Raw genomic sequence first — 12,257 nt, forward strand, 5'->3', positions numbered from 1 at the left:
TGGAACGGGTGTACCTCTGCGACCGGAAGCTGGTCTGGAATTGCTATCTGTGCAGGCTCTGGAACTGCCTCATCGGGAATGCAGAAGATAGATTTAAGATACTTACCTCTGGAGGGGGTTCGCGAATTATGATACCAGCCTGGGCCGGGCAAGGGGCTCGCGCCGGCTGTATTGCCGGAAGAGGCTGGGATTGTGCAGCGCCCTCAGAGAAGCGAGCGACCATATCAATATCGGCAGGATAGGGGTTTCTCAGTTCTCCGAAGAGTGTTGCAAAGAGTTCGTCGTCCGGTTGAGTCCAGCAATTGACGGAGACCTCTTCCCACCAAGTCTCGTATCCTTCTTCCGTTCCATCCACGGCGTCGATGGTCTGAGCCCAATCGGGAAGATCAACCAGCGCGAGCATACTCTGTGCTGGTATGGGCCCGAAGGGGGGCCCAAATCTGCGCCAAGAAGTGTTGTAGTTCCAGGCGTCGTATAAGGGGAATGACACCAATTGGACAAGACCGAACTGGCGGGCAAAGTGGTTGGGGGCATAAAGCTCGTAGCTGAGTTCCTCGGCGGCGATCCTGATGTCTGAGCAGGAGATTGAGCGGTGGAAAACCAGGCGAGCGAGGTCGGTGTAGCGAGGATCGCCAGGAAGAAAGCCATATTCAAGTAAAGATGGGAATCTTCTATCCAGAATCGTGTCGCAGTATGGCATCTCGTCCAGGAGGTACAGATAAGAAAAACACTCGGAATAAGGGGGAGATGAGTACTTTGCCTCGCGGCTAAACCATCGACCTAAGAGTTAATCGGCCGGTGGAAGTAGCGGGATGTCATCACGACTGAAGAATGGGAAGTAAGTTTGGATCCAGAAGTCCAAAATCCAAAAGGGGGCGGACATGTTGGTCTCAAATGGATGCATCGTCGCTTGGTATAACATGCGGTAAAGGGCCCCTAGCACCGGTTGTCCAAGCCCGACATTGCGGCCGTTGTAGAGGGTCGTCGCTAGGAAAGTCCAAGTGCCAGTGGGCTTACAAGAAGAGGTGCAGAATATGAATTTACAGAGCCAATATTCCAGAAAAGCAATTCCACCGGTTGCATTGTGTTCCCGGCTATAATACGACAACCATCGCGGGTAGGAGCCGCTGTGGGCGCTAAGACCGTGCTGGGCCATGGTCGAGGTAAAGTTGACAGAATCAAATTGACCATGCACATAGGGTTCGCCATCGATGGGAAGGCCAGTGATGGGGAGGATATCCAACAGAGTGATACTCATTTGACCAAATCTAAAGTCAAATGTGTTGGTGGCGGTATTCCAGAAACAAAGAAAAGCAGCGAGCGGCGAGCGGTTGCCACTGCGAGGAAGATGGAAACACAGGTCGATAGTATGCGTGATACCTGCTGCGTTCCAGCGAGCCAGATCCCGCGCCCGCGTTTCGCGATACCAGGAAGTCTCCGTTGCACTAATGGAGGATGGCCAATTCCCTATTTTGGCTCGATGGTTTTGGGCACCCCAGCCACTAAAATCTCTTGGGGTCCTTCGGAGGACTGGAATAGGCCGACGGACTGGTAGGCCGTATAGAGCGATAGCGTCGGCCGGAATAGCATCTTGCGGCGCTGGACCCAGTCCGGTTTGATGGTCGGAAAGGCGAAGGAGCAGGGGTCGATGGATAGATGTTTGAAGATGAATGCGGACACCGATGTTGATGCCCCAAGTCTGAGCAGCCTTTTCGTTTAACTCTTCCTCCTGATCGATGATGATTTTCTTTGGGGGAGCCATTTCTGGGTGTCTGCCAAGGAAATGTTGGAAGAAATGGGTTTTTTCTGGGTTTAAGAGACTGGAAGGGTTTCTGATGTGACAGGTCTTGCGGCTGTGGGTTTAAATAAAGGATTTTGTGAGGGAAACGATACGACAAAAAGCGTTTCGCAAACGAAAGGACGCGACCTTCATTAATGGCATCGATTCAAGCGATCGGCGCGTCGTTCTAGTCCCCTTCAATCAGTTACATCTTCGCGGGCCTGATTTCGGGGCCTGGGGGGCAATATTTGAGCCCAAAAGTATTTTTGGTAAGATCCTTTGGTGGGTTTAAGCCAGTGGGCCGATACCTGCAGCCCAAAAATAAAGCTACTCGGGTTTGGGGTATAGCTTCGCCCATTCCGTGACTCATAAGGAGACGAAACCTTCTTGAGATTGAGTAGTAGAGATTAAATAAGAAACTTCAATTAATAATCCTTCTAGGGCAAGGAGCAGTCGAAACCCTAGGGTATAAATACAGGGTTAAGCGGCGAAATCAGGGACCTCTCTCTAATCAATCAACCCCAGCGATTACAAAGCCTCTCCGGAGCAAACCTTCAACCTCGTTGAAACCCGGTGACCGCTCGCCAGTCCTAGTCTCCTCGCGAGCCGACTGTCAGCATCACCAGATCAACCCGGCGACCGTGCTTCCAGTCCTAGTCTCCTCGCGAGCCGACTGCTAGTACTACTGCCACCGACACAACCAGCGAAGCAAGGGTAAAGCCCTCGCACCCAGAGAAGCTAAAGTCACGCTTTAGCAAAACCCGTGCTTTCTCACAACTTCCCAGTGATTGCTCTGCTTAGTCTATGACACTAAGTATCGATACGGTGAACGCGAAGAGATCACACCCAAAGTCCTTATCCGTAAGGCAAAAGTCCCTTTCCGAAAGGCAAGAGAAGAACCCTGTGACGAGGTTGGTGCTCTCCTCGTCCACAGCGCTTGAAGAAGAAGTCAGGTCAAGGGACTACTCCGACGACTGCACCCCGCGGTGCTGGCATGCCTACGCAATCACACGCTCAAAAGAAACTGTTTGCACACCAACTGGTTTTGGAGCCAAACAAGATCACTGTACTGCACTTGCGATAATTCCAAATTCTTCTAAAGCATCGAGGCAGAGCATCCAACAGGTTCTCTCTCTCTCTCTCTCTCTCTCCCAAACACAAATACACAGGCGAAAGAGGAATGTATTTCTCATACTATCCTGCTTGATATGGTGTGGGAATGGCCTGCAAGTGGAGATGGTGGCATTTGTCTGCCTGCAGATTATTTTCCAGGGGTGTTCGGACATGTCAGAGAAACTGACCAAGTCTTTTTCCAAATACCTCAAATTATTGGTTGCAATTTAAAAGGTTTGACTGTGCGCGTCGTTTGTTCCCTCTGTTTCAGCAAGGACATATCTCCAATTCGTAATTCCATTTTTGTTACAAATCATACCAAGCTCATTTGTTTTGTTGTCCAGCCAGCTTATGCCACTGAAATAACTTCACATGAAGTTATTTGGCAGGGAAATTTATCAAACAATCAGCTCAATTTGGAAAGCGGTGACTTTGTTGAGGGTCAGTCTAGTATGGGTGTTGCCTCTGAAAATCACCTCGGCCTATACAGCCGAGGGATCAAGGAACAAATGTCCTTCTTAATGAATAGATGCGGAGCGTGCCAGCACACGGCTAGAAGGCCAAGTGTACAATTATAGGTGTAGTGGATGTAAATCTGACTTATCAAGCAATTGTTAGCCGAGGAAGGAACTTATTCTCGGCTGCGGTTCTATGCCTCTAGATCAAGGACTTGGCGGCTGAAGGTCGGGTGAGTTAGGTGTGGTTGTGAGAGTATGAGTAAATATAAGATTAATAGCTACTATGAGACTACGAACAGTAAATGGCACGATCAAACAAGTAAAGCATAAAGACAATAAGGAGCAAATAAAAGATAATAACAACGAAATTGAAATCTGGAATGGCTGAAAATTATCAACTATTGTTTGAAAGAAAACAAAGAGAACAATTCAAAATCGATACTAGGCTACAAGAAAGATAAAGTAACTGAGATTGTAACTAGCAGAGCAAATAAACTAAGGAAACAGACAGAAATTCTACCTAAGCAAAAGGTAAAACGAAATAAGAAAAGCTTGATGGCTTGAGTTTCTGGAGTTGTGTGTGTATTGTCTTCTGTCAATGCTTCTATTTATATCAGCTGCTTTGTGACTTGAACTGATCTCTTGATTCTTTGAAGTTGAGTGGAATTCGGCCTCCTCTTGGCTCAGTAACTCTATCTTGATTCAACTTCAAAACTTATCGTCGGCTGACTTGACGCTGGACTCTATCTGGATCGGCTCTGATGGTTGTCATCAACGGCTGTAATTAATCTTGAAGTAGGCTATCTTGGATTGCACTCTCCTTATCGGCTGACATGAACTTCAAATCGACTGAAATACTACTTGATCAAATTTCATTTTCATCGCTTATCGACCTCTCTGACTATCAGCCAATATCTTTCTAAGTTGAGTTCGGGTTGGAAACCAATTAGAGTATTGGCCAATGGGCTTTTAGACAATAAACCAATGACTACGGGCCAGCCAATAACCAAAGGCCTAGCTTCGTCGGACTCATCTTGGACCAATTGAAGTGTCCACTTATTCACCGGCCACCATTTCTAGCTACCGGCCCAAATTACTTGTAGAGTGGCTCATTGTAATTAGAAATCACTCAATAACTATATGCACATTAGCTATGTCTGAGTGGCCATGCAAATGTGGGTACAAACATTGCCCCCCCCCCCCCCCAAGTTTCTTAAGCATCGGCTAATGTCGCCGAGTGGTTGAGAAATTTGAGTCAACCTGGCCCCCCAATCGACTTTGAGAAAATTTGAGAAAATGAAATTCGAGTAAGTAAGTGAGTTGTTTGTTAGTAAGCCAAACCAAGTTAAGTAGGACAACAAGGAAATATAGCTTTTAGTGGCCAACAATTCAATAGATACAAGGAAGCCAATGACTATTAAGTTTCAAATCGGCCAACAGAAGAGCGAGTAGGCAAATTGGCTAATGAAGGCCAACAATTAACTTGCTCTAATAAGTCGATTGATAGAACTGGAGTTGGCCAACACGTGAGAATGCCTCATGGAAGCCAACGAGTGAAAAATGATAAGTATAAGCCAAAAAATATCACAAGAAAACCAATTTGTTGCTCTTGTTGGCCAACACATGAAAAAGTCTCAAATTGGCTAAGTAAGATAGAGTAAGCAAAATGGCTAGCAAAGGCCAATAAAGAACTCCATAAAGATCTTATTCAAGTAGCCGATAGTAAAACTCGAGTTGGCCATTAAATGAGTAGCTAGTGGAAGCCAACTTACGAAAAAATGCCAAGAATTGGCCAACTCAAGTGAAGACATTACAATAAAGCCAAGGTGTAGCTCATGTTGGCCAACACATGAAAAAGTCTCAAGTTTGCCAATAAGTAAGAAAATCTAAGTTTGGCCAACAAAAGAGAGTAAGTCATCAAGGGAGACTATTTTCAAGTTGGCCAAAATGAGGGAGGGTAAGCCAACACACAATATATTTAAGTTGGCCAACAAAGAGAGAGGGTCAGCCAACACAAAGAAAAGTTGGTCAGCCAACTTAAAAAAAAAAATCTGCCAGCCAACTTAAAGAAAAGTTGGTCAACCAATTAAAAGAAAAGATGGTCCCATTCCGTATTTTTTTTTTTTGCTTAATGCCTGTGCATCATTTATCATGTGCTGACCCATCCTTTTTTTTATTAATCATTTTATCCCTTCTCAGCTTCCCACGACCACACATGAAGCTCCTCTCCTCCTTTCAAAACCATGAAACAGCCTCTGTGAACTAAAGACTTCGAATTTACACTTCCTATTTCCCTCAAACTCGGCAATTCCTTCATTATGTGAACTGGGTAAGGAGACAAACAGATCATCATCACCACGGAATGTATGAAAATTTTGAATTTCATTTTCTGCGTTTTTTTTTTTTGGACATTGGAAACAGAAAACGCAGATCTGACAGATCTGATGAATCTCCCTATGCAGATTTCGAACTTTGCTTTGTGTAGTTATCTCTTCCGTTATTTCAGAGCTGAAATCATAGCTAGGTATCTCTTGATTTTGAGCAAATCCAATTCTATCAGGGCTATATAGTGACTGGGTAATCTTGAATTGCAGGTATAGTTCTTGCTTTTGAAATGAAGTTTCATATTTTGGAGCTAGCTAGTTGCGCAATTATTGCATTCTGCACTTGAGTTCTTAAGTTCCCAGAAATCAAAAGTACATGCCATGAATTAAAATTACTGCAATAAAGCACTAGATGGCAGATGTCTTTAAACCCCTCTTAAAAGCTTGTTCTCTGCTCGTAATTTCGTCAGCTCAGTAGTTCTAATCAAAATCCAATTACATATTGCAATTATATGAAGCCCACTTATGCCATTAAATGTGCTGCACATTCCCCAGATGTAATTTAATAAAATGGACCAAGCAACACTTTTGTCTTTGTTGGTTTTCAAAGGCCCCGTAATGATTGAGTAAATGCATAATTATCTTCACTAGAGGAAGATAATTTAATGCCAATTGGTGATCTCATTGATCAACTTTTCCCTGACTTGATGTGATGTAATTAGCCAAACATTCAATTAACATTGAATGTCCCAGCTTTATTTCAATTGTCCCAGCTCCTTTGCCGAGTGGCCATGCAATTGTCCCAGCTTTATTTTGATGCAATTGCTGTCAATTAATTGCAATTGCAATTATAAAATGTGCAGCAATTACATGAGGCCCCTCCCACATGCAGTAGTTGCGGCCACCATTTCTAGTATTATAAAATGTGCAGCAATTATATGAGGCCCCTCCCACATGCAATTAATATATGCTGCATTGTTGTCAAATTCCCAGTTTTTTTTTTCATTAATCAAAGATGACTTTTGACTTTGTTTTTAAAGACCCATGGTCAAATAATGTAGTCAAACACAACTTCATAATTATCATGAACCTATGAAGTATAATTAATGCCAATTTGTGAACATGACATCTTTTGACTAACTTTGCCCAGACTTGCTTTAATGCAATTAGTCACACACAAATTTTCTTTCCCATGTGCAATTGGCCATATATATATATATATATATATATATATATATATTTTTTTTTTTTTTTATATATATATTTTATATATATCGAGAAAGTCGTGATCATATGCATGTGATATGCCTTTGCCCCCCCCCCCCCCCCCCCCCAAGTTTCGTGGTTTTCGGCGAATAGCACCAAATAACTAGAAACTTGAAGTACACTGAGAAACATGATGTGCTAACTAATGATGCTCTATATCTTGTAGGACTTGGTTGTCCAAGCAATGGCTTCGAAAGGGACCGGAGAAGACAATTATGAAGGCAAACAAAAAAGTATCACCAAACGCTCATTTACATTTGCGGAAGCACTAAGTCAAGCCACTGAAAAGAATGCCTCGGCCTTCATGAATAGAATAACACAACGAGTCCCGAATGAAGGTGGGGTACGTTAACTTGGCCCAAGTTTCCATAGTGATATACCGGCCAATGTGGAAAAGGCGTTGAGCCAGAATGAAGTAGATGATTCTAGCTACTTCAGTGAAGGAAAAGCATGGGGAGCATGGGGAACAAAACCAGGAAAATGGCCTGGTGAAACGGCCAACTGGATTCCGTGGGTAGAACGAGTCGAGAAGCGATTTGGGGAAATATGGAAACGACTTGGGATCTATGACGCCATTAAGCTGTCCACCATTACTATTCCTTGTGACCGCTCCTTGCTGGCTGCCGCTATGTGTTTTTGGAGTTCTCAAACAAACTCTCTGGAACTTCAGTTTGGTGCACTTAGTCCGACCTTGATTGATATAGCGACCATTATAGGCCTGCCGCCACATGGGCAAGTGGTGGACATTGTATTTGCAGAAGGAAAGTGTGACATTGATCTTGGCTGCGAGCTAAGAGATCGAACTAAGGGCAGACCAGCCGTTGCTAATTTTAATACATGGATTGAGGTGTTTAACAACGGTTTGGGAAATAAGTCACTTGATAGTAATGGCAGTCCGGAAGAGAAAGGGGAAAACCAACAGGAGACAATGGAAGTAACTCATGTAGAGCATGCTGCGTTTCTTGCCTTTTGGATATGTAAGTTCTTAGTGTGCACAACTTCTAAAAAAGTGAATGCGGAGTACTATAAGTTGGCTGAAGCATTAGCAAGTAAAGAAGTACAAGAGAGTGATCAGCCATTAGCTCTTGGTCCATTTGTGCTTGCCCACTTATACAGATGTCTTCACCATTGTGTGACCGAAGGACTGAATCCAAATTGGTCTGGGCCATTGTGGATTTTTCTGTTGTGGCTGCATACTTATTTTCCCTCTTTCAGGCAGCCGGGTTTAGCATTGGCCGTTGACACCACTCTTGGACAACAATTGGCTCCTCTTGATTTACTTCCTCATTCGGCAGAAGAGTGTTTTGAGGTGTTGTTCAAGTGTCCAGAGTTTTCTGCAGAACAGTTTGCCGTTTGTTTCAGTAGGAAGTATCCACCCTACCATGCAATGGATATCAGCCAACACGCCTCAGAAAGTGAGACGAGATGGGAGACTGCGTGTTCAGCTTGGAAGAGTGCAATAGGTATGAGGAATCTCTTCTGGGGTGCCTTGTCTGGTAAAACACTCAAGTGTGGAGTGGAGTTATATTCACCATCCTATTTCAGTCGTCAGTTGGGATATTATCAAGCTATACCGGCTCCGGTGCCAGAATCGTCAAACCGATATAGTTCATTGCGAGCTGTTTTCTCCAATAAGGACGACATTGAGCAGAATAACAAGGCGTTTGTGTACAACATGAGCTTTCCCATGAAGACAAGAGTAGCAACTAGCAAGAGTTCCTCCCAGTTCAGAGAGTGGTGGGCGAAACGAGTAGGTAGCCGCTTTAAAGATGGGTTGGTGTCGGCTAGGCGATCGGCTTTTGCAGGAAATCCATGGGCACAAGAGAAGCCGAAAGCTGTAAGGCGTGGTAAAATAACAAGCAAAGTTGCTAGAGCAATCCCAACTATAAGTAAGTTGTTGCCCCCCCCCCCCCCCAAGTGTACTTTCATTTATGCACATGTTGTTAGTTTGTTCACTAACTTGGGGTTTGTTGATTGTAGGTGGCCAAGAGTCTTTGAAGAAGTGTGCTAAAGGGAGCACACAGAGAAAGGCCATCCATAGTGCGGCCACTGAGGCGGCCAAAGGTAGGCCGAACTCAATTTGAATTGCAGTCGACTATTATGTAAGGAATCATGGCCGATGGCTAATGGCTAATGGCGTTTTCTGTTTTGTCTCCTTTGAATAACAGATGGTGCCACCATGTCTTCAACTTCTCAATCTCCTCCAGCGAAACAACCGGCAAAACAAGACGAGCAATCTTCTGAGAGTGAAGAACAATTGTGCGTGGCCAAACGAAGTTGCCTAGAGACATTCAAGGTATGACACAGCAGCAGAGTGAATAATGGCTATTAGCTTGAGCATAAATATGACATACTTTATATAATGAATTTGCAGGAGGCCAACGTCTAAAATGCCATTCCTAGTGAAACAGAGGAATCCGTGGAACTAACCATTGATAAAGATGGCCAACCAAGTAGTGACGAACCTGTGGGGGAGATAATTTCTCTTGAAAGAATGGCTGAAAGCGAAGTTGTGGCAATGAATATGGAAGAGACACTTGTGCTCACCCAAACTTCAACGCAAGCCAGTATTCCCTCCTCGTCGCTTAGTGAGCAACACCTGGTGTTGGCTAATGAACTAGTAAGTATGCACCAAACATGTTTAGTGATTACTTCCCTTCTATTATGCTAAAGAACTGATTGTTAGTGGCTGACATTGTAGGAAGGTAATCAAGGGTTTGAAGCCGAACTTCAGGCTTTCATGAGGGCATTTTCGGCCGATGCTCTAATCCAACCAGAATGCTGCTCGGCCATTTCGTAGTTACCAACCGCGCAATTGACATCAAGGGAGGAAGTTGATGGGGCTCTGAAGGTGGTAAAGGAAACGTTAGCGCAGCCATTAAAAGAATTTGTGGTGCCAACTATCAAAAGTGAAAGTGGCCATGGATTTGTTACTTGGAGCCAAATACTTTGCCCCTCCCAAGGTAGCTCTCATTGGTGAGAAGCTAGAAGTGTTGACCCAATAAATATCCCGTGTAGCTGGTTCATACCAAGAAATAGAAAAAAGGAGACAACAAATCTTGGCTTGTGAGCAAATGAAGAAAGCCTTGGTTCTCGAGTTTGGGTGGTGTATGGAACAAAAACGGGTTGTGGAGTCTCTTGAAGGCAAGATAAATGAGTTGGAAAGACAATTGGCGTCCTTGAAACAAGAGAGACAAGAAGTGGGGGAAAAGCTCCTTCAAAGGAGTAAGCAATGTTTCCAAAGCCAAGGACAACTGAAAAAGATAGAGGCCGAATTGAAAAATTCCGAGCCTAGGTGTATGCAACTTGAGAGTGACCTTCAGGACACTAGTTGTACCTTGGGAGCTCTTAAAGCATTATTAGCCGAGAAATGATGATTGATGTATGTGGCTCTTTTGTCGGCCATTGGCCGGTTTTTGTAAACATTTGAAAATTATGGGCCAATGAAAAACTTAATTAATTATTTGCTTGCCGGTAGATTTTCATAAACATCGTTGGGTCATGGATTGATAATATCTTGTGGTAGTAAATACAAGTGAAGTATAATGGTCAAGCAAACAAACTGAAAATCTGATAAAAATAATCTTTTCGGCTTAATTGCATCGGCCAGAATCAAGATGGCCTAAACATATATACATTATAAACTAGTGGCCATCTTTTGGTTACACCATTATTCAGCAGCTCGCGCTTCCCACATTGTGGGATAATATTTCTTTAGGTATTGGCCATTAATGGGCATTGCGTGTCGTTCGCCATCTTTATCTCTCAAATGATATGCTCCTTTTCCAAGAACTTTGTCAATAATAAACGGACCCTCCCAATTTGGTGACCATTTTCCAAATTTGGGATCCTTTGTGCCGATGGGTAACACTGCTTTCCAAACCAACTCGCCTTCGCCAAAACTCTTGTATTTGGTTTTTGTATTGTAAGCACGAGTGACAGCCTTCTTTTGAGCTTGAAGCCGATCATATGCATCCAACCGCGCCTGGTCAAGATCCACTAGTTCTTGCAACATTGCCTGACTATATTGGCCGGCTGTGAGATTGTTTTGCATTGCGACTCTCAATGATCTGACTGTCATTTCCATCGGTAAAATTGCATCATGTCCATAAGTCAGAGCAAAAGGAGTTGTCCCTGTAGCCGAGCGTTTGGAGGTCCGATAAGCCCATAAAGTTTCTGATAGAAGATTATGCCAATCGCGCGGATTTTCCTGAATCATCTTTTCTACAATTTGGATGAGGACTTTGTTTGTGGCCTCAGCCTGTCCATTAGCCTGAGCATAATATGGTGTCGATTGCTGCATTGTAATCTTATACTCGGCCATTCGTTTGATGATGGCTTCAGCTATGAATACCGATCCTCGGTCAGTTGTTATAGTTTCTGGAATACCGAAGCGGTGAATGACGTTTTGCTCAATGAATTTGATCACCTCGTCACTACTTATGGAAGTGAATGGAACAGCCTCAACCCATTTTGTAAAATAGTCTGTGGCTACCAGTATCCATCGGTGCTGTTTGGAAGATGGAGGAGAGATTTGGCCAATTATATCCATTGCCCAGCCCCGAAAAGGCCATGGCTTCACTATTGGATTCATGGGAAAAGCAGGAACTCTCTGAATGGATCCGTGAAGTTGGCATGGAGCACAGCCTCGAGCATACTCAATACAGTCTTTAAGAATAGTTGGCCAGTAGTAACCATATCTCCTAATTAACCATCTCATTTTTATCCCAGCCTGGTGTGCTCCGCAAATACCCTCATGAACTTCAGCCATTACTAGCTTGGCATCTTCGGAGCTGAGGCAACGAAGAAGAAGATCATCATCAAGACTTTTCCTTAGCAGTTCACCATTTTTAATTGTGAACTTGCTAGACAACATTCTAATTTTTCGGCTCCCACCGCCATCAGTTTTCATCAAAAGGTGTTGGATTATGTAAAATCTCCAATCACCAAGTGGCACATCAAGCTCAAAGATATCGGCCGGCATACCTCTCTCGGCCAAAGATGGTAACGATTTTCTCTCAATTGTGATGATTTTGTTAGTTTGGCCTGCTAGTATACTGACGCCGGAAGCAATTTGAGCCATTTCATTCGCTTCATGATTGAGTTCTCGCGGAAGATGGTGAAATTCCACATCATGAAAACAACTAAGCAGCTGTTGTGCGGCGGCATAATAAGTGGCCAACGAGAGATTTGAACATCTAAAAACCTATTGATAACTAATAGTGAGTCCCCAAACACCTTAACTCTTGGTGCTCCAAGTTCCTCTAACACTTCCAGGCCAATTATTAAGGCTTCATATTCGGCTTGGTTGTTTGT

General features: G+C 43.9%; 1 protein-coding gene across 5 annotated transcripts; it reads left to right on the forward strand.

Annotated features, from left to right (window-relative positions):
- The first annotated feature begins 5,572 nt into the window (after nt 1-5,572).
- LOC112178691 lies at nt 5,573-10,247 on the forward strand. Of its 5 annotated transcripts, none has more exons than XM_024316876.2 (7): nt 5,573-5,715; nt 5,814-5,945; nt 7,108-8,830; nt 8,922-9,005; nt 9,110-9,237; nt 9,316-9,561; nt 9,643-10,247. In XM_024316876.2, exons 3-6 carry the CDS (start codon nt 7,570-7,572, stop codon nt 9,328-9,330), a joined length of 1,488 nt encoding a protein of 495 aa, XP_024172644.1. In that variant the 5' UTR covers nt 5,573-5,715; nt 5,814-5,945; nt 7,108-7,569; the 3' UTR covers nt 9,331-9,561; nt 9,643-10,247. The 5 variants fall into 5 exon arrangements, with proteins under 5 accessions (XP_024172644.1, XP_040368080.1, XP_024172646.1 ...); XM_024316877.2 differs by having other exon boundaries at nt 5,662-5,680; XM_040512146.1 differs by having other exon boundaries at nt 5,577-5,945; nt 9,628-10,247.
- Nucleotides 10,248-12,257: the final 2,010 nt, after the last annotated feature.

This window comes from Rosa chinensis, chromosome 7 (genome assembly GCF_002994745.2).
Source record: "Rosa chinensis cultivar Old Blush chromosome 7, RchiOBHm-V2, whole genome shotgun sequence".
Taxonomy (NCBI): Eukaryota; Viridiplantae; Streptophyta; class Magnoliopsida; order Rosales; family Rosaceae; genus Rosa; species Rosa chinensis.

Coding starts and splice junctions, on each gene's coding strand:
- LOC112178691 (XM_024316876.2), top strand. CDS start 7,570: ATGTGTTTTTGGAGTTCTCAAACAAACTCTCTGGAACTTCAGTTTGGT. Junction 8,831..8,921: donor TAGAGCAATCCCAACTATAA/GTAAGTTGTTGC, acceptor TGTTGATTGTAG/GTGGCCAAGAGTCTTTGAAG. Junction 9,006..9,109: donor GGCCACTGAGGCGGCCAAAG/GTAGGCCGAACT, acceptor TTTGAATAACAG/ATGGTGCCACCATGTCTTCA.